A 27984-nucleotide genomic window follows, 5' to 3' on the forward strand; every position below is an offset into this window, starting at 1 on the left:
CGCGCTGCCGGCGGCGAGGGGAGGGTCCTGGTGCCTGACGGTGCCCCGAGGCGGGGCGATGCGAGGCCGCGCCGCCGCCTCCGCGCTGCCTGCGGCCGAGGGGGGAGCAGCGGGCCGAGGCGCGCGGTTGCTGCTGCTGCCGCCTCCGCCGCTGCCGCCTCCGCCGCCGCCGCCTCCGGAGCACCGAGAGCCGCCGGCGGAGCGGGGGGTGCCCGGCCGCGGCGCCGTCCGGTGAGCCAGCCGCCGGCGGGGCGCGGAGGGAGAGGTGTGGGCGGCGGCGCCGGCGGGATGGAGCCAGTGGCCGGGGGGGAGGCGGCTGCTTCTTTGTGGAAGGAAAGTTTCGGTGCGGCTCGGCGCAGCCGCCCCGCTTGCTTGCCTGGCTGCCTGCCGGCCGGAGGAGGTGAAGGCCGGGCCCCCCGCTGCCAGGAGGGGCGGCTTTCGGCGGCGCCCCGCCTGCCCCGGGCCGCTTCGGGAGGGGGGTGCGCTCCCTGTCACCGGCCTCCCGGGCCCCTGGCCGTGCCATCTTTGGGGCTGGGGCCTCCCGGGAGGCGGCGGGGAGCCTCGGCGGGGAGGGGCACCCGAGCGCGAGTCGATCGGCCGGAGGGGGTTCCTGGGTCTCTTCCGCCCCGGGTTGCGAGCTCGGCGGGGAGGGAGAGCGGTGCCGAGGCGGGGTTGGGGGGAGCCGGTGCCGCCGGGGCGGGCGGCGGGAGCGGCGGGGCGGCGGGCGGGGGTCGTGGTCCTTGGGACGCCGAATAAAAGTCTGGGAAAGCGGCGGTCGGTGAAACGCAAGTACGGCGGGGGGGGAGCCGGGGGGAGGGGACGTGCGCGGTCAGCCCGGGGCGCCAGCGCATCCGAGCGGGGTGCTCGTGGAAATGGCATCGCTCCGGCTCGGCTCCTCGGCAGCCTGTTACGTAACAGCCGCGCACGGCCCGCTGTCGAAGCGGCGCGGTGCGAAAAGGCGCCGGGATCGCTCATCCAGCCGAGCATCTCGCTTGCCTTGGCTTCTGCGCCCGGCCTACCGGAGTGCAACACCCGGTGGGTTTGGGCCGTCTCCAGGTGAAGGGAAACTTTCTTTGCTCTGTGTGTAGCGAGGGGAGCGAGCGGTGACCCTTTCCTGAGGGGAAGATCCCGTGTTCTCCATGCGTGCCCCCGGCTCTTGCGGGGGGGGGTCGTCCCTCCCAGTCCTCAGTAAGTACAGATGGTGGTGCGCCCACGGCAGCAAGAAGCATTTAATAACCGTTGTAAGAAAGGCTTATCTGACACGGGCTTTAAACGTCCAGGTCATGCCTTGTTTACGTGTTGGCTTGTTTTTCTACTTTTTTATGTTAAGATACTGCTAATTGAGGGGTGGGGGGGGTTGAGTTCATGAAGCAGAAGAACACTTTTAGATACAGAAAGAAAGAAACCCAGCGCCCCATTAGCATTTTTTTTTCTCTTACGAGAACAATACAGGCTCACTGCGAGCTTGCCCAAACATGGGCTGCCTTTTATTATATATTGGTACAGTGCCTAGGGCAAGAGGGTCCTCTTTTGACTGGGTTTGCATGCTAAGCGCAAGTAAGAACTCACTGGCACACTGCTAATCATGCTATATTTGTAACAAATACCGCCTGCAGAGAAGCTCTGTTTTCACAAAGGGAGAAAGGTGGAATGCTTTGAACAAACTCAGTTCTTCTGTCTGTTTGAAGTAGCAGATGCTCGTCTCTGGTTGACTTCAGTCACTTGCGTGGCTCTTGAAAGTCATGTTGTTCAAAGTCTCCGGTACTTTTTTTTTTAAATGTTGGTGTCTGTGTTTTTTAAAAAAGAAGCGAACAACTTTGTGATTGAATTGAAAGCCTGTGTAACATCTAAGTACTTGCGAAAATTGCTCACCTGCAGGAAACATGAGGCAATACATCACAGCACCCACAGTCACTGTCCTTCTGTTCCTGCTGTGGATCCAGTCGTCAACAGGCTGCAATAAGGCTCTCTGTGCTAGCGATGTCAGTAAATGCCTGATACAGGTATGAGTTGTGTTTCCTTTATCTGCTTTTAAGAGTTTAAGAAACGGTTCTGAAGCTGTGTCTTGAAAAGATCCACTGATAAAAATAACTGTTATTTTATGTTAAATAGTATCTTTTTAGAGAAGTTAATTTGGTCTCCAGCACGTATAAATGCAGATTAACAACCATTTTATAGATAATATTAAGTGCATGTGTATATGGGCATGTTTCTTTTTTTGATGGAAACATTTTCAAGTTGAGGATTGTGATTGCTGGGTTATTGTTAGAAGCCACTACCAGTCACACTGTTAATTTTCAGTCTCTTTCTTCTTTATTAGTGATATTATGAACAAGCAGCAATTTAAAACAGACATTTTATTAGAAAGCTTTCTGTGGGCAACAATTGGTTTTTTTTAAAGACATCTGCAATACCAGAAGTTCTAAAGTGCTTACAATGTTTCCATATCTGCCTGAGATGTTCTCCTTAACTTGCAGTCTGTCCACTTTCTTAAATCCCGTGGCTCAGGCAGAGGGTCAGTAGTTGATGCCTGAAGCTCTCCATAATATCAAGTTTGTACAGTCGATTAAAAGATGCCTAAAAACCCATGTGAGAGAACTAACATGAGTAGGGACCTAACTTGTCTTAGAGTCATGAGGTGCATTTGGAAAAGTTTTTTGATCAGGAGGGAACTATGGCTAGTAATGGTAATGAGCAAGCTCTGAAAGCATGCGGGTCCACCTAAAAAAAACCCAAACCAAATAGTTATAAGTTGAATTGGTAGGAAATGGGTGTTAAACTCAAATCCAGATGCTGCTTTTGACCCACTGTATGTCTTGTCTGTAGTGAAAGAATCAGACTGAGACCAGGTTGCTTGTCTTATAGCAGGAGTTAAGAGGTACGGTGTGCAGCAGAACAAAAGTGCCTTTTCTAGCAAAATTGCAAGCAGTCTGGTAACTACCAAGTATTTATTTACTAATGGTGTATTGAACATGCTTCTTGACTCCATATTGAAAAAAGGAGCTTTCATGTGGTCAGTTGCAGCTTCTTTAAAAGAAACTGTTTCTTGCTGCCTCTTTGTAGATCGGAAATGCAATAGCAAAGAGCAGAAATATCATATGCTGGTAACGTGCTAGTATGCTTACTATAAATGTATGATCATAGTCTAAAAAGTGATACAGAAGTGGCATGAAGCATTTCCACATTTACTTCATTTCATTTACTTCCGTATAAAATTTGGCTGGTTTACAAATAAAAATGCTTGTCAGATTCACAAATCCATCCTGTGGAAGGAAGACTGACTGTAGGCTGAACTGTCTTCTTTCTGACTTCTGCATTGCCATTGCTTTAAAAAAAAAAAAAATTGCTGGTTCTCCTAGCCCCACTATGGTTTGTGGAGTTGTTAAATACAGGAGCAAGAAAAAGAGGCTTTTGACTTTTACCTTTTCAACGACAATGCCAGTGTTTTTGCTAGTACGTTGGGCATTGTGCACTGTGACAAACTGATGCACTTACAAGTTCTTTCTGTTGCATTTTTTCAAATCACCTCTCTAGGCTTGAAACCTTTAAAAAGTAAGATGCTATTGTGGCATTGGATGTACGAGGCACTTAATTAGCAAGTGCAGTGGTACTAATTTGTTAATTCAGGGGAAAGCTGTTGGTCCAGATGAAGGGGAAAACAGGGAAGATGTATTGTCTCCTTTTCCTGTGTCATTGATGGAGTCCACCATCCATGAAAGCACAGACATCTCCTTCTCAAGTAATCACTTAACCTTTTATTGAGTCAAGCTTGAGACACCTAGCATTTAAACTTTATTTTTATGAGCTAGTATGAATAGAGTACAGCCCAGGAAGAAATGGAGCTAATGCTACCAGAGTCCTTCCTCGTCTGGGAATAAGATGGCTGAGGTTCAGCACTGCATGGAGGTGCCTCGCATAACTGTGCTTTACTTGGATAATGTTGGCATCTCTGTAGCGACGCAGCCCTGTGCATGCACAGACCCCTGTAGTGCTTTACTTGTTGTAGGTGTGTTCTCTCTTACTTTGTACAGGTGATGTGGAATCCCTTTTCCCTAAAATCAGAATTGTATGCAATTCTCCAAGACCCTAAAGTAACCCAGGCCATGTGAATTGTGTACAGTTACAGGGGAATGCTGTTGTTCCTTTTCACCGTCTGGCTGCTCTGTTCCTGCAAACAGGCCTGACATACCGGTCAGTATTCATTCTTTGTAGAAGAACAGATCAGGTCAGCCTACTCTGATTGTGGATATGAAGACTCCTAAAGCTTTGCCTTGAAGCAATTGTCATCTTTCTTCTTGGCTTTTTTAAAAAAAAAAAACAAAAAACCAAACCAACTTCAGGACTGTTGTGGCAGAAGCGCTGCACTGGTATGTGAAGTGCATGTTATTTCTTGGGTAGGTATACAAGTAGAATATATCCATGGTTTTTTTTCCCCTCTAAACTCTTCTAGAGAAATCTGAACTTAAAAATAAAATACTGTGGTGAGTGAGTTTGCTTGACTATCGCATGACTGATATTTTTTCCCTAACCTATTTTTAAAACTGTTCTAGTTCAGCAAAATCCGTGGCTTGAAACCAAGATAATGTCACTTGCAGACAACTGGGGGAGCAAACACAATGTGAATGTTTGTCATCTGCATTTGCGTGCAGAAAGTGAGGCTGCCTGTTTTAGAGACATAATGAGACAAAAGACCTGCTCTCTCAAAAAGCATACGGTTAACATAAATATTTTTGCCAGTGTGGCTAGAAGTCAGTACAGCCGTTACTGCCACTCCTTAGGAGCTGCTTTGCTTGAGGGTGGTCCCTACATAAATATTTATTTTGTTAGATCCAGAACTGAGCATGAGATCAACAACTCGCATTCAGCTTTCCTTGTACATCTTGAGGCTCTAGCTTCATTGGTGCTCTCGTAGTCTACTTCTTGTCTTTCTGTAAGCAAAGACCTGTAAGAAAATAGCTTGAGGCATTTCTCTGTATAAGCTTAGCCTTCACAAAAAAACTTTGTGGCTTCCTGTAGTTGTTGAAGGAGTTGTGGATAAGACTTGGGAATGTAGGCAGACTGGGACCACAAAATTAGCTTCCTCGAAGGTTTTGGATGTGGCTCCTTCCCATGTCTCTGGGACCGGGGCGTTGAAGTCAATAACTGACTGTTACTTTGCTTTTCAGGTAGGCCACTGAGCCCTGGTTGCACACGATGTGTGTATTCTAGCACGTCTGTTGTTGACTTGGGCGCATGGGTTGTTGCGATGTTTCCGTGTGTGGAGGAGATGAGAAGGCCAGTTATGCTCGCTGGGCAGAGTGGAGGACTATATTGTGTCCTTGCAACATGGAGGAAATCCTTAAAGGCAGAAACCTCTAGGATAGGATGTTCCGACAATTGTTGATAGCAAACAGGTTTGAGGTGAGTCCCAGGCTGGCTCTTGTGGTGCAGAGCTACCTGCAGTAGTCAGGCTTGTATGTCTATGTTGTGCTGAAGCTGAGCTTTGCTGTCTCATCTGCAACAGCTCTTTAAACTACTGCTGTGTGTAGGAAACAAATGGTGCTATAGTTCAGGCATGGATTTCAGATCCTTCTAAAGAGGGGCTGTTTTGCAGAGAATACAGTGTTTTCTGTCCAGAACGCTACATGCCTGCAGTTACCTCAGCTGGTGCAGTATTGTTCCAACTAAAATCTCTCTTCGCCTTTGCCTCCTGTTAATCTTGTGTACAAACTTGTCAGCTTGAGAGGATTTCCAAGACTTTTTAGCCCTGTCGTATGAAATAAGCACCACTCCTTAACTTCAGGGCTTAGGCATTCAAAAATTACTTTTAGTGTGTATGTTTTAGCTGTAGTACATAACGCAGTTGGGTTAACAAAACAGTTCTGGCTGGTTTGCTTCCAGGAGATTTTCTGTTATTAAACTGTTCTAGGAAAAAACATTAGCTCTTTTTCTTTCACTCCCCCTTCCAGTTCACAAAGATGTTGCCAATGCCTTCAGGTCCTGTTTCTCACTGCACTGAGAAAATAGTCTCTGTCATTTCAAGAAAGCTTTGAAAAAATGCAGATGTTAAATACCTTGTAAAAATCTTTATTCGCTCTCTGGAGCAGAAGTATCTTTATTGTACAAACATGCCTGCTTCCTATTTAATGCTGTATTTTTAGGCTGAGAGGCTTATTTCTTGCCTAGCAAAATACATTCTCCGATGCACCTTCAGTAGTTCAGCTTGGGAAGTTGCCAACTTGACTTATGAGTAATATTTTCTTCCACTGACGCCTCACCACCCCCAGCTATCAACAAGGAACATTTCTCATTCTGCCTTGCTTCACCCGTGTCTCATGTAAGCATTCTTTTAAAAAGATGTATCCTGTGCAAGTATCCAGTGTGGATGAGTCAGGCAGAAGGACTCAAGAGTAGTTAAGGAAACCATATACGTGCAAACACATATATGGAAAAACATACAGTTATTGCCCTGAAGAGACAGTTGAACTGTGAGAAGGAGGGAGCTGGAGAACTGTGCAGAAGACTAATTAGGTTGCTCTTTCTTCCCTCGTCCCCCTCCAAGTAAAAAAACCCAAAAAAGTAAGTAAAAAATAAAAATAGGAAATAAAATAAAAAATTACACTGCTCATAAGCCCTTCCTATAAAAATGAAGTTGTTGGAAGACTGGTAGGTATAGTGATGCTATCCCAAGCTAGTGCTCACATCTATCAGCGCTAAGCAGCATTTTTTTTATTATGTTGCAAATGTATAATTTACATTTAATTCAGTGAGAATACTCTTCTCTTAGATTCACACAGTGCAATCTATAAAACTGAAACAACTTAAATTTCTTGAATTTTCTGGCTTTGATTCATACATTACATTTAATAGTTTATGGAGACTCGCCTCCTCCCATATACTGGCTTGTTGCTGTTGCAATGTCTTTAATAAGTATGAAGTTATTTGCCCAGTTTTGCTGTTGAAGAAAAAATATATAGGATATTTTTAATGCTAGTATGTATTAATACTATTCTCTGGCCAAGGTAACAGTACTTATGGTTGTTTTTAAAGTTGTTTTATTCGGGCTTTTTCTTCTCAAGGCTGACACAATCTGTTTATCAAATGCTAAGATAAATATTTTAGAAATGCGTCATTCATTCACATAAGTCATCTTCCTAAGTTTGTGGTGTCTCCTCTTGTGGAAAAAATTGTATATTTCATTAATGAGCCTGTTTTTCATCTTTCACTTGGAAACAGCATAGTAATAGGTGACATTATTAAACTTTGAGGATGAAAAAGTAAAAGATCTTGGTAATTTTCCACTCTAAATAAAAAATCAAGACTTACTAAGACTGCATACTGCAGAAATGCATGTGGAGCAGTTCACACTCGATAACTCAGCAGGGGCAACAGCATTTCTCAGTATTAGGTAGAACATGCAATAGTTTGAATTTGGTTTCTTTGCTGGCTTCAAGAAGATTTGTGATCTGGGATGGAGTGAATGGAAAAATAACAGATTAATTAATTTATACTGCATTAATACATTGTAGCACGTCCGCCGCAGGTTTGGGGGTTTGTTCAGTTTTAGTCCAGAACTAGGAGCCCTGAAGCTTCATTTGCTGTATTCTTAAGGCCTGTTCCCAGTCAGACCTCACCTTGGCCTCACCCTCTGAAATGCACTCTTCAGTCTTCTGTGGGCCCACGTGAGTTGGTGCAAGAGAGAGGTGATCCCTGTGCAACTCAACAGGCTGCAGGCATTTGCAGTTGCCAGTGTTGCAAAATAAAGATAGAATGGGAGTCATACACGATCAGGTGCGTCTCTGTGCCTTGCCTTGCCTAGCAAGTGCACTCCTGATGTTTGCTGTAAAAACACCTCCTTTCTTCTCTACCTGATGTTTAACGAAATCAGGCAAAGATTTACTTAAAAAGTGGAGGTTTGCCCCCTTGGCTTTTTCCTAAGGTGCTACATAAAGACTCTTTGGGTGATGTTTGTGTGTGCCTGTAAGGTGTGGTGTCCCTGACCCAGCTGTGGTTAGCTGAGTTGGAGCCTCAGGTAGTGACTCCAGGTTAGGAGAATTTCATGCCAAACCATCTTCCTGCCCTTCTCTCCTGTCTGTGTGTGTCTCCCGCCCACGCCGCAGTATGTCTCTCCCCTGTCCCTGGGGATGGGTGTCATCTTCCTGGTCTGGTGCATAGCAGAGATTTGCCAGTGGCTTTTCCAGTAAAGCTGGGGGTGGGTAGGATCCCGTGGTCAGTGTCTCCAGTAACAGGATTTTGTTTTCTCACCAGTTGAGCATAACGTGATAGTTAGACAGACATCATCAAAACCAAATTCTTAAACAGGACAACCAGTGTGGCTTCATGACTGTCCACGTTTTACACTACAGCATGATTCAAGCCCATATATTATTGTCATGTAGCCACAGTCTTTCAGCCAAACTGGAATTAATAGTATGGATTTGAGCTAGAGGGAAAGAGACCACCTGGTCTTTAGATTTCCTTCATCCATGTAGTCTATTTCTGTGCTGCGAGGTCCACAAGTGTATGTCTCCAGCTGGACTGCTAAACCAGCACCTTCAGGTTTAGGTAATATGAAGAGAGAGGTTTGTCTTCTTGCTTCCATGCCTTTTCCATCTTTTTTTAGCTTAATAATAGTTAAAGAAAAATGCATGTCTATACCATTTCACTTTCTAGAGGCTCCAGAAATCTTGGAAGTATCCCAACGTGCTGATTTGGGGGGGAAGAAGGTGGAGGGTTGTTTTCGTAATAGCAAAAATGAATCAGCTGGACCTGGGGGGGGGGAAATAATCTGGTCACTAATACTGCAGGTGGAGCGCAATGTGTAACAAGCATTCAGAGATTCACAAAGTTCTGTGGTCAGATGACTTAACCAAATAAGTTCCTTTTAGAATCCCTGAATAGGTGTGATTATAGATGATGTGTATCTTCTTGAGTATGCATATGCTGCTTATAGTAACTTCCTTTTTTTAGCTAAATTACAACATATGTGCACTATTTATATATAAAGAAACTTCCTTCTTTGAATTTCTTGTTGTGATGGGAAAAACATTCAAAGAACTTGTAGATTCAGGCATACATAGAAAAGCACACACCTTTCCCATGAATAACATTTTTTCTCTTTTTAAATGCTTCTTGACTTCAGATTTGTCTTTAGAATTTCACCTTTAAAAAAAAACAACCTTGCAAAAGATCCTTTTGTAAACTAAGATTGGTTCTTTGGCTGGAACTATTTTACCGTTTACTTGCTATATTAGTGTACTAAGCTTTTTTAATGCCGTAACTTGAGTTGCAGCTTGAAGAAGAATTGTTCTGCTGTGTTAGCGTTTTACATCTGGGATTGCTGCAGTGTAATGGGTTTCTGTTGTTTTCAGGAGCTGTGTCAGTGCCGCCCTGGGGAAGGGAACTGTTCCTGCTGTAAGGAGTGCATGCTCTGCCTGGGCACACTTTGGGATGAGTGCTGTGACTGTGTTGGTAAGTTGGCATTTCTTTGGGGTTTTCTTCTTTTTTTAAATTGCTTCCTCCTGCCACATGCTGAGCTCACATTCTTAGAATAGAAGTAAAATATCAGGCCAGAATCTGTGCTTTAAACATCTTACAGCTCATTCTTTGGGTACTGAATAAATTAACTGTGGAGAACCAAACATTTGAAGGCTGTATCTGCTCTATGGAGTGGGAAGTGGCGGTAATCCAGATTTTGCTTGGTTAATGTCATCATAACTGAGTATTAATTTTGTCTCTAAAACATAAACTCCTTTTTGAATTGTCATCTTGAGGAAACTACGCAGCACCTGCTTGATGGGGTTGGATGCTGTATGGAGGTTTCTAACTGTAAAGTATATTAACAGGTACTGCACAGGGACAATTTTAGGTTTGAGTTCCCTTGTGAATCCTTGGGATTAGTAGTAAACATGCATGGCCCAATGTTTTTATCACTCTTTTATTTGCAAAAAGAGCTCTTTGTGGAGGGGAAGAAAGAGGCACACAAGCTCTTACTGTAGGATTAGATGATAGTCTTAACAACAGCATTATTACTAAAAGATAATATTCAGAGTGCCCAGATATTTGCAAGTGAGTGCTGCCTCTGCTTAAGGAGGATGTGTTCTAGTTCTGTCTCTTGTTTTAAATGTATTGAAAGTTTCATCCTCTGTGGTTGCTGGAAGTCTCCCTCTGCTGCCATTTAAAATCCTTCTAGCTTCCATGAAAGGAATGCATCTTGAGTGTTGTACCGGCTCTCAGCTTCTCTGGCTGGCTGGGTCTTCTCTGAAATCATGAAGATGATTAGTGTCAAAATGCTCCTTTTCAGTGCAGTCCATTGCTTCTTCTGTTCCATCACGATGTGAATATGCTTTCTGTTATCCTGCTTTTTGCTTGGTTCTGGCTAGCTTATCTTTGCTTTACTGTCTTTCAGTGAGCAGTGGAGTGGTGTGGTCTTGCGTATGTGTGATTCTTCCCAATGGCATAAAGTATTCTCAGCCCCTGCACTTGTGGAGGGTATACATTTAGAAAGAGGCCCTAGAGTTTGTTTTTTCTATTTGATCTTGGGATCCTTGAAAAGTGAAAAAACCCACCCAAACCCAAAACCTCTCTCCTTTTTTCCCCATCCCTTTTGCCCTTGCAGTGTCGTCTTGTTTTTTGTAATGTAATACTAAACTGCACTGTTGTCATATTCAGTCATAGGGGTGAGGAATAATATAGTAGGTTACTTCCCTAGTTCAGAACCATTATCTGCTGTAGAAAGCAAGGCGTAGTGTGCCTATCTCCTCTAGGGAGAGGAAGAACCTACCTTTTGGGATTGTGAGGAAAAAAGCAAAGTCCACACACAGGTTTTTTTCTAAATCTGCAGATTACTCACTGTTATGCTGAAGTTAATGAGGTTTCAGGTTCAGTTTTCTGGTACTGAGTAAACTAAAACATCTCTTGATGGTTCTGCGGGTGCCTCAGATCTTCTTGGTTCTATGGTATGGTCCTGTTCTCTTCAGTGTAGGGTCATCCTTGCCATAGCCTTATTCAAATGAGGAAACAAGAGTGCATGCCATACCCAGCTTATTGGAGACAGTTCTTTGTGGATACTTGAGGTGATACTTGTCTCTTTATAAGATTATCATGTCTAATGTAAAGGAAGGTAGGTGGTCATGTCTTTCAGGTCATGTCTGTTCTGAGGTCAGGAATTGCCTCCTGCCCTCCAGCACTAACTTTACTGATGCTCAGTTGATGCCCTGTGTTTTGTGTGGGTGTTCTCTCCCTTCTCTGACAGGGAAAAAGACACTGGAGGAGGGAGAACAGCAACAGGTTCCTATTTCCCCAATTTTTCTAAGCTCTGTGCGTTAAGCTCTTCTAGTCCCTCATGTAAAGGCTTGTCTGCTTCCATCATTTCAATAGCCCATTTCTGCATCTTCTCATCCACTCCAAAGCGGTAGTGTAGACATGTTTGTGCCTTACTAGTTGCTCATAAGTTAAGCTTTTTTATTTTTGTTTTAACCAAAGCTACAATTTTATAATATTTATTATTTATAAATATTATAATCAAAATACTTTTTAAAATAGGGAAGGATCTTTGTGGAATGATCAGTTACCCATTAAACTATGAGCAATGGTTTCTTGGTACCATCTTAAGATATTATTTTCTTATTAGATTGATAGGTACACAAACTGTAAACATTCTGCAATGATTTGATGAACAATCTTAATGTTATTTTTTTCCTGTGTGTCCTTCTTATCAGTGAAATTTATTTTGTGAATCCAACCTGACAGGGGGCCTCTCAAAAGGCTTGCTGGTTTCAATTTCACAGCATTAATACAATGACATCAACTAAAGTATACGTCTCTTGATGTCTCTGTACAAAACTCTTAGCTGGTTTGGTATCTTCCTAATTAAATTTTAGGTGGGCATCTGTCCTGGTTTTGGCTGGGGTAGAGTTAATTTTCTTTCTAGTAGCTGGTATACTGTTATGTTTTGGATTTAGTATGAGAAGAATGTTGATAACACACTGATGTTTTCAGTTGTTGCTAAGTAACGTTTAGACTAAGTCAAGGATTTTTCAGTTTCTTATGCCTCACCAGGAAGAAAGCTGGAGGGGCACAAGAAGTTGGGAGGGGACACAGCTGGGACAGCTGAGCCAAACTGGCCAATGGGGTATTCCATACCATGTGACATCATACCTAGTATATAAACTGGGGGGAGTTGGCCGGGGGGGTGGGGAGGTGGTTCGCTGCTCGGGAACTAACTGGGCATTGGTCAGCGAGCGGAGAGCAATTGCATTGTGCATCACGTGTTTTGTATATTCCAATCCTTTTATTATTATTATTGTTGTTGTTGTTGTAATTTTATTATTATTATTTTCTTGCTTTCTGTTCTCTTACACTGTTCTTATCTCAACCCACGAGTTTTACTTTTTTTTTCCCAATTCTCTCCCGCACCCCACTGGGTGGGGGGAAAGTGAGTGAGCAACTGTGTGGTGCTTAGTTGCTGGCTGGGTTTAAACCACGACAGCATCTTTTATTACAATTGTAGAGTGAATATTCAAAGTGCTTACTAAAAGGTGATAATGCAAGGACAGAAATTTTTGATTGAAGAAGTGAGTCCAGGAACATCTGTGAAGAACAAACCTAGCTGAGAGGAGTAGGAAAATAATTGTTTACGGTAGAAAGTTTGCATAAGTGGCATTACTTTTTAGCATGACCTGATGTTTGGAGGAGTGGCTTATTTTTTTTTTCTATTCAACATTTGGCTCACCTTTTTATAGGAGCAGACTATCTTGTATTATTTTTATTATTAAATGCTGGTAATGCTAACCACTTGCTTAAGATCTGCCAGATCGCATGCTGATCATCATGGGCGAACTTTGCTCTGGTTTGTTCATTGTGGAAATCCATCTACCTAGACTGAAAAGATTGTCATTTTGTATAGGGTTCTAGTTAAACACAATTTCTGAAGCTGGCATCCTAATGTATCTGCAGGGCAGGAGATGCTTCTCTGGTTGTGTGGGGCAGGTAGACTTGAACATTTATGTTTGGTACTGCTTTGATACAAGAGACTTTAAGGACTGGTGTGCTTTGCAGCTGTAGCTGTCTAAAACTGTATCTGTGAAACTACCCAAAATGATATCCAGATATACATGAGGAAAACGGATTTGTCTGTCTCTTGCCAGGTGATTTCTAATAGTGTTTTATGGCTTCTGAGTTTATATACCTATGCAGGTACAACTTTTCTTTTTAATCTTGGTTGTTTCAATGTTTGGATTAAATCAAGGTACCCTTCAGTTTCATTGCTGGTAATAAATGTTAGTGTTTAATGACAAGTGGTTAATGACAAACTGGCACCTGCATTGCACATCACAAAAGCATTTTGTAGGAAGTGGCCAAGAGGATTACAAGGCTTCAAAAAAGATACCACAAAAGACATTGAAAAATAAAGAAGAGGTAACCTGGAAATAAGCATTTTGCCTGTAGTGACCCCTCCAACTAAGTAGCAAAATGAGGTTCATCTGAGCTGCCTGTAAGCAGGTAAAGTAATTCAGACTCTTTCTCCCTCCTGATACTGATCTTTGCACCCCTGGCAAATGACAAAAGATCTAGTGCACTGCTGCAGCGGGTGAGATCGAATACTTGAATTGTGATCAAAAGTTTCATGTACCTCAGGACTTGTCAAGATACCGTCTTCCTTCAGTCATAAGCTTTCATTCCAGATTTATGCTAGTATCGGTTATGCTGTGCTTTGTCTCTTTTCCCAGGGAAAACAAACCTTTTGTTGAACTCTTCATATTCTAAACTGTAATGGTAGCATAAAAAGGGAAGGAAAGTGCCATGTAAATGAGGCTTTTCTTTTCACTTGGTTCTCAAAAGTTGCAGGTGTGTTTTGTGGAAGTCTGCAGAGATCTGAAAGCTGCTGTTAAGGAAAGCTTATCCTGCTGTATTTGGTAGCACTTCTGCTACTGAGCAAAGAGTGGGATATATATATATAAAAGGGCTCTGTTCTGCTTAGCAAAAAAAAAAAAAGGCAATTTTAATTTTCTAAATATTCCCACCTGTTTCAAGGGGAAGAGTTTAGGGAGTTTTGTGTAACTTACTGTTTCATTCCTCTGCAGGTATGTGCAATCCTCGCAATTACAGTGACACACCTCCAACATCCAAGAGTACTGTCGAGGAGTTGCATGAACCAATTCCTTCCCTTTTCCGGGCACTGACAGAAGGGGATACTCAGCTGAACTGGAATATCGTTTCTTTCCCTGTGGCAGAAGAACTGTCGCACCATGAGAACCTTGTTTCCTTTTTAGAAACCGTGAACCAGCCACAGCATCAGAACGTCTCTGTTCCAAGCAACAATGTCCACACACCTTACTCTAGTGACAAAGGTAATGAGTATAGTGTCTAAATTCCTAGTGTTTCCTCTTGTCTCTTCCAGGAGCCTACTTGGTGCACCTTCAGTGTTGTCTGTGCTCGCTGCTTCTTTTCCCATAAAAAAGTGTGAAAAGTTCAGTCTAATTTTGAGCATTACACAAAAAGAGTGAGGCAAAAGTATTGAGGAACATGGAAGATGGTGTTAAAGTGTCTGATGATCTTAGCAGATGCTGAACCACATAAGTCTGTTATCTCTGTAATGCCTTATGTGGCATGAGGCAGTTTGTTCACATTATTTCATGCACACTGGCACAGTATATTCTTTGACTTTGAAGCGGTTACTTGTAGCTTAGGAGACAGGACAGACCAAAAAACTGAATCCAAATCATGTATCAGTGCAGAGGTAGGCAACTGAAACGCATGGCTTCAGAGGTTTGAGAAAGCCACATGCTGTAAACCGTTTTTATGTGGAGGAGATGTTTGTTTCTTCCATCTGAGCTGGCATAACTTGAACTCTTTAAAAGGATGGTTTGTAGGAAATCCACGATTAATAGTAAACCTGAGTAATATTAGCAAGACTGTTCTTTATGTTGAGGAGGGATATGTGACAGACAATCTTAAAAATAAGCAATTTGGGGGCAGGGGTTCAACTTATGGACTTGTTCCTCTTAATTTATATCAAGTTTTTATATTCTCACCTTCAGTTTAGAGGACAGACTTCAGAATATTGTTTGCTGGGCGTGGGCAGGGAGTTGAGAAGTTTGAGGTAGTGACAGTAGTGGCATAAGAAAAATACTCTCTGCTTCTTGGTTTCCATACTAACTCTGAAATACTTTTCCCTGTAAATCATTACATCAGACTTAAAAGAATCTCATAAAAAGTTCATAGTGAAATTGCTGCTTAACAGGGAGAAAAGAGCATCTGATTTGTTTTATTAGTGTAATTAATGCTTTACTTCCTTCCCAACACACACTTGAAATATTCGTAACCCCATATGTTGCTGTTGTGATAGCTCTTTTATCTGATCATTGAAAGATACCCTAACTGATGGACATGCTGCTTTTCCATACTGTTGTGAGCCTTTGACCTAGTTACGTTTCTGAGTAGGACAGCTGCTGATTAAATGGGACCGTAATGGCAACTTTTCTAATTTCCTTTTCACGTGACAAAAATAAATTAATTCCAGAACTGGGAAACCAGATGGTCAGAAAGCATCTCATTCATATGTCTTTGACATTATTAAAACGCTTGCTTGCCATTATGAGAATTATGCAGAAAGCCATGTTACATGGCAAGCCACAAAAAGCCCTGTGTGCAAACGCTACAATATTTAAAGATGTAAATTATACTTGGAAAAAAAAAATTATGCTTAGAACAATGTTGAATATATCCCATTGTACTTAGGTACTGCAGCCCTTTACTACAGTCCTTTACTACCATACCAACAGGATGGGCTAATGATAGTTTTGGATTAAACTTGGAATTTGAATTGCATCTTAAGGTTGTGGAGGAGTTTTGAGTTTAACAACACAGACAAGTGCATAACACTGCAATTTTTTCTCAGTCAAAAGTCTCCTTGATTTCATTTACTAAGAATGTATTAGAGATTAGGTTGAGAGAGCTTTCACTGGAATGATGACAGTACAAAAACAACAGTTGTATTCGGAAGTAGTTACCAAATGCCACTGGTTTTCAGGCTTCAGTAGACAGAACAGAAATAGATGTCAGAGCTTTTCTCATAATCATTGGCTATGCCTCTTCCATCTTAGTGATCAGTGAAGAATTGGAAAACGTAGAAAATGACTTTCAACATCCTATCCTTTAAGTATCTGAATATGTAAGCCTGTTGAGGAGTCTCTCTTTTCTTGGTCACAATGTAGATAACTTTGTAGTCTTCTGCTTTTTCAGAAGTGATATTAAAGTTTGTTTATAAAAACATGGATGATTCAAGAATTGAGAAGAGAAAAAGGTGGAAAGAAAAGTTGGCTGCTGGCCTTGGTCAGTTGATGTTTATTATGGGGGAAGCAAGGACAACTGGGGAATTGTACCTCTTGTGTTGGATGTTGTGTGAGCCATGGGGTGGCATTGTTTTTAATGGTGTTTTTTATGAGTTCATTGGGAAAGCAGTAACCAAAAGGTGGAGGGGTAGTAGATCAAGGGCTAAAGAGCCTTGTGAGCATGGGCACAGAGAGGGAGCCCAGGAAGTAGCTGGAGTCTGATGGCTTCTGCCCATTCAAAGTTCAGTCACACAATCAAGTTGGTGTGGTTTAACAAGCTGGCGTGTGTTGGAAGAACCACTGAAGGAGAGGGTGGGTCTGTGTGTGTGTATGTGTGCGTGCTCAGTTGCAGTAAATACAAGCATAGCCTGCAGTGGAAGAAACTGAAGACCATCTCTTTACCCTTTCCTTCTCCCCAGATGTGCTACTAGGCTTAAGGGCAGATCTTGCAAATGGAGACGTCCTTAAGGTGACTTGCTAAGCAGTTGTCTTCAAGGGCGTGACATTCAGGGATTTGAAAGAATATTCCTGTGAGCAGGAACACAGATGCTTTATGTTTTCTTTACAGTGCTGTGCCTCGTCCAATTTGTGGTTTTTCTGTGGCTTCTTGCATGCTTCACTCCAACACGGTATGCTGGGAGCAGCCTATTGTGTTGCCTGTAAAAGGAGAGGGGCTAATGAGAGGTAGATTTTGGTAAGGGCACAGTAGTCTCTGTGCTGTCTTCTGGAATACCTCCCAAAATTTGGAAGGGCTCTGCCTACGAATACCCCTTGTCATGTCATGTAACACAGTTCTGATTTTAATTGCAATGCATGTTCATGCAGGGATCGCCATTAAGCTGGTCCAGGGTGCCAGGCTTGCTCAGTGCAGTTCTGGGTGAGTGCCAGGTAAAGCAGCACCAGCCATGGGAATCCACAAGATTTGTGCTTGAGTGGCGTGAAGCCATCAGTCTGGGGAGGGTGGCTGTAGATCTGGGAGGAGGTGTGGTTCGGTGGGATATAAAGCATTCCTTTCTTGCCCCAGCCTACTGCAAGCCCAGGCACCAGACCTTGAACTTCCCACTTATTATCTTAATGAGTGTCTTCCCTTTCCTCCTGTGAATTGACTTTTTAACGTTTTAGCTGCCAAAGTATGTGTGCGCTGCTGGAGCTGCTGTAGTTCTTTGTGTCATCAGTTTCTGGCATTTGAGCCACTACTTCAGAGGGAATTGCGATGATTATTAATCTAGAGCTACATTTATATTTTATTCTTTTTGCTTTACTTTTAGCTGATACCCTCAGATCTCTGAACTGCTAGTTCAGATGTTTAAGCTTAGTTGTTTCAGATGATGACAGGACCTTGGTGTGAGAGAGAGAGAGGGGAACTAGATAATCTTTTGGCAACCGATGGAACAAAATCTGTGTTGTAGTTAAGGGTTTCTGACTTAAACTGCTAGGTGACACAGGGGATGGCATCCACTCTGCATTTCCACTCCCCTCCAGTGTCAGCCAGGTAGAGGAGAGAGCTAGAAATCTAGTAAAGTGGCATCTACCTCTGTAGGTTCTCTAGGAAGATTTTTTTTTTTTTTTTAATGTTTCTTTTTATAAGTTCTGATTGGCATAAAATGGTATGGCTGCTGGATGGACAGTTACCTTTTTAAAGTATTTTTAGAGCTACCAATAAACAGACCAACAGACAACTGAACTTAAATAGCACCGTTAACTTCAAAGGTGGCATACAGGGAATTGTCATTAACTGGCAAAGTTTTTTCATCTTGTAGATAGGCATTTTTCCTTAACTTACAAGAACTGAATTGTTTTATCATCTCCAAGTCGCTAAATTCCTTCATAGTGCACCAATACAGATCTGACTTGCAGCACAGACAGTATCATAGCAAAGCCTGATAGAAACATGAGTCCGTTTCTTCTGGTCATTTTGAATTTAGACTTGATTGTTGTTTCTCCTACACAACCTTTGTTGAGTATGAATTGGAGGTGGGGAAAGGTGAGAAACTCATGTTCTGCAAAAAAAAGAACACTGCTGCATCCTTCTCCCTCCCCGCACCTGTAGTCTGTAGTCCTTACTGTGTGAAAATTGGCAAAATGCAAATGAAAGAGCCGTTACTGCACTAAGTAACATCCTTTTTATCTATACTGAGGGAGCCAAGTGATGACTATATAATCAGGTATGTGAAACAATTTAAGTGCTCTCCCGGATCCCAACTGAGTCTGTAGGTATGTATTTTTTTCCCCTGTGTAACTCTTGGTTTTGCAGTCTATAAAGAGGGATTTAATGCTTGAGGTGAGGAACTCTGCTGCTTTCAGTAATTCAGCCTCTACATGGGCATGCAGACACTGCTGAGGCGGCAACCAGAAGTGTCCTGTGATGAACAGAGTACACCCTGGCCAATCTGACTCATTCAGATCTGGCAAGTCTCTGAGTGAGCAAGACTTCAGAAACAGTTCGGTAGCACATACATGGAGCATGTCCTCCAGCTGCTTACAAGAGCTACTGGGAACAAGCCAGATGTACTGCTGGCGCTGGCCTGCCATGTACAGTCTGTCCTCTCCCCAGACCAGCATTTCTGGACTTGTCCTAGGACCTAATCCTTTTGGCTTGTGTGCAGGTGGAAATAAACTTTCTTCTCCACTCTCCAGTCAGTCAAGATTAATGTCCTTGGCCACCTTAATAAGGTTGAGGTCTGGCTTTGGTTCCCATTTTAGTCCTGGGAGAGTGGTTGAGGAGACCAGTCGCTCCAGTCTCACAGGACCTGACTGCTGTCATCTGGTTTTGCCAGGGTTATGGGCCTGGTGCTGCTTATCCTCTGGCCTCCTTCCCCCCCCAGAGATGTCTTTAGTCTGTCAGTTCAGTGTTGTTGATCTTTATGTTCTAGAAATCACAGGCTCTTCTTCCACAAGAGGTTTATTTCAAGTTTCAGCAGGCATTAGCTGATGAACTGGGCTTCTCCAGGACTTCTGAACTTGTACTAACACAGATGAGGCTGTCACAGATGAGGTTAACATGAAGGTGAACACATATGTCTCCTAACACAGAGGGGACTGGTCATCCTCTGGCGTGAAGACAGCATGCAACTGCTGGGAGCAGCTAGCCCACCTCAAGAGCATGCACAACTTCTCTGACAAGCTTTCCTGACCTACTGTAGGCTTTCCTTTGCGTGTTACAAGTGATCAACATGATAGCAGTGAGCACTTCTGGCAACCCTTTGGAGAGGACTCTAGTTTCTTTACAGAGTTGTTCCACTACTATCTAGAGAGAGCCATGAGTCATTTTGATTTCTCAAGCTGATCCAGAGACTAGGTCAGTCAGGTGGAGATGACATCTCAAAAGCCAATTTTGCAGCAAGAAATAAATCTTTCTGGATTAGCCAGGATTGCCTGTTTTGAGGCAGAGGCTCTGTGCCTCCAGCTGACACCTTCGAAGACTGACCCTACCTATTGCATTTAAGGTCAAACTTGAGAAGAAAACTACTAAAAAGGTGTCAAAGGAGTGAACTAGGATTAAGCAAGAGGGTACAAAAAGTATGAATATCTTAGAGAGGCTTCTGTAAAGTTCCTGTGCTTGCCTGCCAGCACTGAACTGGATGACTGACTAGACACTGGTGCTTAAGATTTCATGAGGAATGCTGCCTGGAGACTAACCTCTACTTTCTCACACTCTACCCTTCCACTGAAAACTTCCTGTGAGGAGTGAGGGAGACAGACAGATACCTGGGAATGTCTGGGCCTCCTGGGAATGGATGGTGTGTGCTCCTTCTTGGGACCCTGTCAATTTTGTGGCTGGTGATGAAATGTTGCCAAGTCCTTTTACGTTCTCCATAAGCAGATGGGTGGATTCTTGCCTTTGAGGATGTGGTGGCTGCATCTCCCTACCACTTTTCAGCTTTGGCTGAGCACTTCAGGTGTATACCTGGCCAGTCACTCTTTGCATGTGGCACCATAGCATACGCTTCTGTTTTGCTCTTTCCTCCTCCCTTCTGTGAATAAAGTGCCCTTACTGAAGCTGTAGATATGTTGGTTGGTTTTAGGCAGAGGGTTTGTTCTCTGAGAACTCTCTTCCTCTGGTTGCTGTGCCTCAGGCTTTATTATAAGGGGTCATAGAAATAGAGGTGCCAAGAATGGGACAGGACTTACACAGCCTCAGTGTACTCTGTTGACATTCCCAGCAGTACTTCAGGTACTCCAATTTCTTGGACAACTGCAGCTTTATTAAACGCAGCACAGCTTTTCTGGGAGCAGAAAACTGCTTCAGCTATGGGTCTGCACTTCCTCCCCAAGATCCTTATTGCCTGTTGCACTGTATGTGATGTCTGCAAGATGTGTACATCAGTTCAGAGCCTAAACAAGGCAGTGAATACTCACTTGCTTTCAGTGGGCTGGCAGCATGTCTTGTCACCCTCTTGCAGCTGTTTAGGTAGTAGTAAAATAGTTTGACAGTGGTCAGGGTTCCCTCAAACATGTTTTAACAAATGATAATTCTTAAAAGGATAGGCAGGGTTTCCAGATGTCAAGGAGGAGGGGTCCACAGAAAAGCTGTTGGGTACATTGTGCTCTCCTGTATGTTCTGTTGTCCCTTGTCACATGCCCAAAAGCACGGGCACCACAGAAGTCATCTACTGGGGAAACTGGCTGCATAGATCTGATGACCTGTAAGGTGATAGAGACCCTTGCTGGCCTCAGCTCACCTTTGGACCTCACCTTAAGAGCTTGCCATGAGATCTGCATACTACTGAGGCTGCTAAACTATGGGGCACCAATATTTTGAACAGGAGGTTCTGGTGCACTTCAGCCTCTTAAGACTTGCTCGCAGTTAAGAGACTGAATAAATGCTATGGTTAACAACTACACTGCTCTGAGAGTCCTTCGGTTACTTGCCCTTCTCCCTATCTCCAATTAAAAAGCCCCCCACTGTCTTGATTTACCATTTATGTTTGGATTATATTTTTGTAATCCATGTTGGAATGTAGGTCAGTATGTTTCTCTGGTACCCATGCACCGTAAGTAGTAATAGGCTAGAAAGCCCTTTGACATGTCCCGCTCACAAATCTGCCTGATGTGTGTGAGTGAGACATTCACGTTTGCAGACAGCTTTTAGTTGTGCTTTACCCCAAAGTGTGCTAAGCTACACTGAGGGTAAATGTGATGCAATCGAGGTCCTTTGGAGGATGAATGAAGTTACAGTGTAATCACCCAGTCAACACAGAAAAAAGTTGGTAGAATCTGTCAGCTTAGAGAATTGGAAGTAGATTAGGGAGGGATGTTTTTGTTTTATAGTTGTGATGAATGCCTCAGCTCCAGTTTGAGGCTGCAATGCCAAACTTCATGGCATTCCACATAATTGCATGGATGTTAGAATAATAAAGTCAACACTTAGGCAGAAGGTGTTTCTTAATCAGTAGTAAAGCTGGTCATATTGCTAAAAAAAGAAGAAAAAAAAGTGTGCAGTTTCAAGTTGAGGAAAATGTGATTCTCTACTCTGTCATTTAATGTGGCTGAAGAATATTGTGGGGTTGGGGGCGTGTTATGGGTTTGTGTGGCACGGGGGGTTTTTTGGTAGCGGGGGAGGGGGCCGCAGGGGTGACCCCTGTGAGAAGCTGCTCGAAGCTTCCCCGGCTCCAAGTCGGACCCGACCCTGGCCAAGGCCGAGCCCATCAGTGACAGTGGCAGTGCCTCTGGGAGAACAGGTTTAAGAAGGGGAACCTGCAGTGAGTGGGGGGAGTGGGATGTGAGAGGAACTCCTCTGCAGACACCAAGGTCAGTCAGGAGGAGGGGATGCCCCTGCAGCCCGTGGTGAGACAGCTGGCTGTCCCCCCCCCAGCCCATGGAGGGGAGCAGGGGAGCGGAGGCCCCCCAAGATGGCCGTGACTCCATGGGAAAGCCTGCGCTGGAGCAGTCTGTGACTGAAGGACTGCAGCCCGCGGAAAGGACCCACGCTAGGGAAGTTTGTGAGGAACTGCAGCCCGTGGAAAGGACTCACGTTGGAGAGGTTCGTGGAGGACCATCTCCCGTGGGAGGGACCCCGCGGTGGAGCAGGGGCCGAGTGCGGAGTCCTCCTCCCCCTGAGGAGGAAGGAGCAGCAGAGACCAGGTGTGGGGAGCTGACCCCAACCCCCATCCCCTGTTCCCCTGCGCCGCCGGGGGGAGGAGGTGGAGAGAACCGGGAGTGGGGTTGAGGGCTGGGGGGAAGGTGTTCTAAGGTTTGGGTTTACTTCTCATTATCCTTGTTTTGTTTTGATTGGTAGTCAATGAACTTGATTTTGTTTCTTCCCCGAGTTGACCCTGTCTTTTGACCATGACCATCAGTGGTGAGTGATCCCTCCCTGTCCTTATCTCGACCCAGAAGCCTGCCTTTATATTTTCTCCTCATCCCACCGTGGCCAGGGGGAGTGAGCGAGTGGCTGCATGATGTTCTGTTACCGGCTGGGGTTGAACCATGACAGTCCTTTGTGGCACCAAACATGGGGCAAGAAGGGGGTTGAGGTAACTACAGTCATTTTTGGCAAGCCAGACGGGAGACAGAGATATAATTTGAGATATAAGGATAATAATTGGGAGAGGTAATGGGCAAAACACGGACTGAACAATGTTAGTGAAATACCCCTGGGAATTTTGGTTTTTGGTTCAGCTCCCCACACCTTGTCTCTGCTGCTCCTTCCTCCTTGGGGGGAGGACTCCTCAGTCTTCCCCTGCTCCACCGCAGGGTCCCTCCCATAGGGGACAGTTCTCCATGAACTTCTCCAACGTGGGTCCTTTCTGTGGGCTTCAGCTCTTCCCAAACTTCCCTGGCGTGGGTCCTTTCCACGGGCTGCAGTCCTTCAGTCACAGACTGCTCCAGCGCGGGCTTTCCCATGGAGTCACAGCCATCTTGGGGGGCCTCCGCTCCCCTGCTCCCCTTCATGGGCTGGGGGGGGACAGCCTGCCGTCTCACCACGGGCTGCAGGGGCAACCCCTCCTCCCCCTCCTCCCTCCTGACTGACCTTGGCGTCTGCAGAGGGGTTCCTCTCACATCCCACTCCCCCTACTCACTGTAGGTTCCCCTTCTTAAATCTATTCTCCCAGAGGTGCCATCACCGTCGCTGACGGGCTCGGCCTTGGCCAGAGTCGGGTCCGACTTGGAGCCGGGGAAGCTTGAAGCAGCTTCTCACAGGAGCCACCCCTGCGGCCCCCTCCCCCGCTACCAAAAAAACCCGCACCACACAAACCCATAACAGGGGCGAAGGTGGAAACATTTACAATTAAATAAGTGGGGTTTGGTGGTTTTTAAATAACTTCTCTAAACCTGAAGTTTTTCATGATAGCATGTAGTAACTGCTGGCAACTGTGAAAGTGGTATCTTGATATTACCTTCAGCGGCCACATGTCTGCTTGTTATTTTGGCATAGCCCATCCTTACACTTTAGAAGGTATCCTTCATAACTGGGGGAAAAAACCCAAAAACATTCTTGCTCATGAATATAGAAATAAATTAATCCAGAAGGAGAGCAGACAACAGGTTGAGTTGTAGACACTGAAAACTTTGAAGTTGATAGATTGTACCTTGGCTCTCTGCCTCTTCTCTCTACTTTCACTATCACCTTTTTTTTTCCTTATGCCTCATAGTCATGATGATTTGCAATCCTACTTCAAAAACTGCACATTTAATTGATTTTTAACTAACCTTTAAAAATATTTTAAGACCTTTTCAACCAAATTTTTTCCCCCCTCTTGGTTTAGAACACATGTGTACTGTGGTGTATTTTGATGACTGCATGTCAATACATCAGTGCAAGATCTCTTGCGAGTCCATGGGAGCTTCCAAATACCGATGGTTTCACAACGCCTGCTGTGAGTGTATTGGGCCAGAATGCATCGACTATGGCAGTAAAACTGTAAAATGTATGAACTGCATGTTTTGAAGCAGGAAAATTGTAATATAGCAATACTGAGGCCAAAGTAATCTCTCTCAGTTAAAGAGATGGGGATTGCAAATACTGCGTTTTGGTGGAGTGCCTACTGGTTGCAATTAAATGTACCTGGCTGAAAAAAGATGTATAAAATCTGAAACCTTTTCTTTTTTTTTAATTCATGTAAGCAAGGCTAACTAGTAGACGTTTCAACACTATGTTTTAAGTTTATTTTTCTTTATTTCTGCTTGAATGGTACAGCCATGCTCATCGTTGCTGTTCTGACTGTTTTCCTTTGATTTGAAAGTATTGACTATACTGGTTTTCAGAATGTAGTACTGTATCTTGTAGTTTAGACTAGGGAAACCTTAAGGATATGGTAATGGGATTTCCATCATCTAAGTTCAACAAATAATTAATGGCTGCTAGGTTGCAGGGGCGTAGTTGTTCTTTAGGTGCTGGGTTTTTTGGTTTAGTTTCTGGTTTTGTTTTTTAACTTTATTACCTTCTAGTTTTTGAGCTTAGCCTTCTATTGTAAAAATGGTATTTGGGGAAAAAAAACTCCTCATGCTCTCTCTTCAGTGCATGGGCTGCCATGGATGAAATCCTAACTTCTTAGAAGGGCTGCCCAACAAAACAGTATGTATGGGACACTTCTCTTCCAAGTTTCATTGCCCTGCTCTCGTAAGTACATCAGGGCCTATGTTGCATAATTTATATATTAAAAAAAAATAATCTTTTCAGTCTTCTCTTAGATACCAAAATAAAGCTGTTAAATGCAGTTGTATGTCCCTCCTTTTGCACTGTTCTCTAGGGTTACTTACTTCCTGAACATTCAGTCCACTAAAGGAAACGTGAAAGGTTATTATGGATTTAGTGTCTAAATGAATAAAGAAGAATGAAATGACATGAACTAGCAAGTGGTACAGGGCTACCAGTTGAGCAGTTGGCAGCAGCAATGTTCCCATTTAGCAGTTTGCTGTGAATATTTATTCCAAAACATAATTCTTAGAACTTCTCTTTCCTCCCCCACCATGAAATGTCACTGAAGAAGGGAAGATGTGTCCACAAAGGCAAAACTAGGATGTTCTGAATTCAGAACATGGTCCATTTTTCTAAGTAAGAGTTCTAATATGTTGACAGTTACGTAGCAGTTACTATGACCCAGTTAGGGCTCCATTGGTAATGGTACTAAGTACAAGAATAAAGTGTATGAGTATGAGTAGTTAATGATCAGCTTTTGGTATTTATAACGATGTGGGTTTTAACTCTTTGAATATTTTTTTTAATGCATATATGCATATGCACACACAAAAAAGAATTTGACTATTCATGTTTCTCTCACTAACCTCAGTCTAGAGGGATTAAACTATTTTGTAGTCACACCTGTCTATCTGTACCATGTACAAATGAAAGCAGTCATTTTAAATCTATTTTGTTGAAAAGTTTGCCTGAATGTTTTTTCATTTTTTTCTCATGATACAGTTCTTTCAGTAAGATGAAATAATAATAAATCTGCTTTTGTGAAATAACATTGCTTTCTTCAGTCTCTTTTTCAGCTATAAAGAAGTACTTGAAAGATGAAGGTTTATTGTTTTGAACTAGTGAATGATGGAATACCTTCATACTTTAAACTTGCATTTAAGCGATAAAAAGAATCAGACGTGAATAGAAAAACTTAGCTTATCATGAAGGAGTTGTTCTTCCTGTATTTGACAATTCATGTTATCTTTTCTTCTGCCTGAGTTTCTTAAAATGAATGGAGAGAAAGAACATGTTACAGTAGCTGTGACTTTTTAGCTGGAGGGTGATGCGTCAGCGTTCTTGACCAAGATAGAAGACATGGTAAGCATTGCTACAGGTCATTAGCATGGCTTTGGATTCTTGCGACGTTAAATTATTGGAAACATTATGGTAGTTCAGAATCTTCTTGGGGGGAAAACTGCTGCCCCATGGATCTGTGACACTGTCTCCATTTACATCATCACAATTTCACTGTGAGGTCAAGTCAAGGGAACATCAAGGGTGGGGAGTGGGAGAGACGGGGGACTGGCCTAACAGGTGTCCAGGCAACACTGTGGGGAATAGCCTAAAAATGTAAACACAGTTGTCTCTGTAATGGCCTGAGAGTAGGTAGTGAGGATGCACACTTTCTGGGGCTTGCCTTATTTTTTGTAATTCCTGATACTGTCTAGAGTTTGCTGTAAGCATTGTGTGTATGCAAATACCATACTGCAACATCCAGTGTATTTTATTACGATGAGTGTTTTAAGAGGTATTTAATAATAAAAAGATTTTACTGGTTCATGTGTTTTCTTTCTCAAGATTTTCTCAGGGCAAATGTTACCAGGAACTGTAGTATAAAAGTTACTGATCTAGATGAATAATACAGAGAATTAACTCTTCAGCATTTTTTTTTCCAAAATTAAAATGGTAGTTTTGAGGGGGTTTTTCTTTACATGAATGAATAAAATAGGGTTTTATTAATAATCAAAATGTTCTTTCTGACAAATATAGCCATTTTAGAAAGTTGTTTATTCAGTCTTACTCATTTTGCAAGAAAAATCATCATTTATTTGGGGGGCTCTTATTTCACCTACGTCTGGATACCAGCAAACCATCACCCACATAAGTGCTTTAAAATACTTACAAACATGTTTTTAAAACTTTTCTGTTAGGGATATTCTCCAAATAAAGCATCAGCCAGTTTTATCACTGTCCTTTGTGATAGAATTGTAAATCACTGAACTTGAAGAGAAGCAAAAAAGGGAATTTGTATAATAAGAAATTATACAAATCCCTAGTCTGTTGATGTTCTGACAGAGAAGGGGTTGAAGGCCTTTTGTTATTATTTCTCTAAAAGTAGAGAAAGTTCTTGTTTAGTTGCTTTGGGTTTTGTTTTGTTTGGGTGGGTTTTTTTGCTTGTTTTTCCCCACAGGCACTTATTGCTCCTAAATTTCAGAAGCACTGATGCTGTGCAGAGAGCGTGAGTACAATGGCCATAATGTAACATTGCTTTCCTGTCATTTCTTAGGGTTCCTATCTTGCTTTTAGTACTTTTAATGGATTTCACATCTAGTACTTAAAAAATAAATATAAGAACACCTGCTTGTATCTCTAATAAAATATCTGTGGTCTTTCTGGTATCCATCCCAAAATTATGGCTGCTTTTGATACCTGGCTCCCAAGCCTCCCATCCTGGTGGTTGGCTGGTCTGGGTTGATGTTTGCTGGTGATTGCACATTGACACACAGAGCCACACAACATGCACACACACATGTTCTCTCATGGCAGGCACACCACTACCATTTTGTGGGTTTTCAGAAGGAAACAAGAAATTAGGAAAGTCTAGCATTAAACAGTCTAGTATTGACCAGTAACTGAAACATAACAGTTAATAAACTATTAATTAGTTCTCATATTTTTTTTAGGAAGCAGTTATTATATGTTCTGTAGGCAGCAGTCTAGTTTCTTAAAGGAGGTGATAGCACTCCTTTCTACTAAGCAGTTACCAAAATCAGCAAATAGATAATTAATGTACTGTTTATTACCTTTGCCCAATGTCCACCTTCCAATGATCCTATATTCTTGTGTCTTTCTTTTTTCCTTTCAACTTCTACTGAAGTATTTCCTGCCAGTCCCTCCAATCAGTCAAGTAGAAACATCTCCATGAAACTTGTATACAATCCTAAGATAATACTGCAGAAGATTTGGAAAAAAAAACCCCAAGCAACAGACTCAACAGTCAATGTATTAACTCCCGCTTAAACAGAAGACTCAACAGAAACTAAC

The 27984-nt window shown here is 43.0% G+C and overlaps 2 protein-coding genes and 1 long non-coding RNA gene across 4 annotated transcripts in view; 1 reads left to right on the forward strand and 2 right to left on the reverse strand.

Annotated features, from left to right (window-relative positions):
* LOC138684714 (uncharacterized) overlaps positions 1-27984 on the reverse strand; it is a 334210-nt gene that overhangs the window by 101926 nt on the left and 204300 nt on the right. The window lies entirely within an intron of this gene.
* On the forward strand, positions 62-25705 carry TWSG1 (twisted gastrulation BMP signaling modulator 1). Of its 2 annotated transcripts, none has more exons than XM_069779008.1 (5): positions 62-231; positions 1879-2003; positions 9351-9450; positions 14064-14330; positions 24023-25705. In XM_069779008.1, the coding sequence occupies exons 2-5, from the start codon at positions 1884-1886 to the stop codon at positions 24202-24204; spliced, it is 669 nt and encodes a 222-aa protein (XP_069635109.1). In that variant the 5' UTR covers positions 62-231; positions 1879-1883; the 3' UTR covers positions 24205-25705. The 2 variants fall into 2 exon arrangements, with proteins under 2 accessions (XP_069635109.1, XP_069635108.1); XM_069779007.1 differs by lacking the exon at positions 62-231 and adding an exon at positions 1728-1761.
* On the reverse strand, positions 14619-27968 carry LOC138684712 (uncharacterized). The gene is made up of 2 exons (XR_011323960.1): positions 27744-27968; positions 14619-16970 (listed from the first exon to the last, which is right to left on the reverse strand). It is a non-coding gene; the product is annotated as an uncharacterized lncRNA (long non-coding RNA).

Source organism: Haliaeetus albicilla, chromosome 3 (genome assembly GCF_947461875.1).
Source record: "Haliaeetus albicilla chromosome 3, bHalAlb1.1, whole genome shotgun sequence".
Classification (NCBI taxonomy): domain Eukaryota; kingdom Metazoa; phylum Chordata; class Aves; order Accipitriformes; family Accipitridae; genus Haliaeetus; species Haliaeetus albicilla.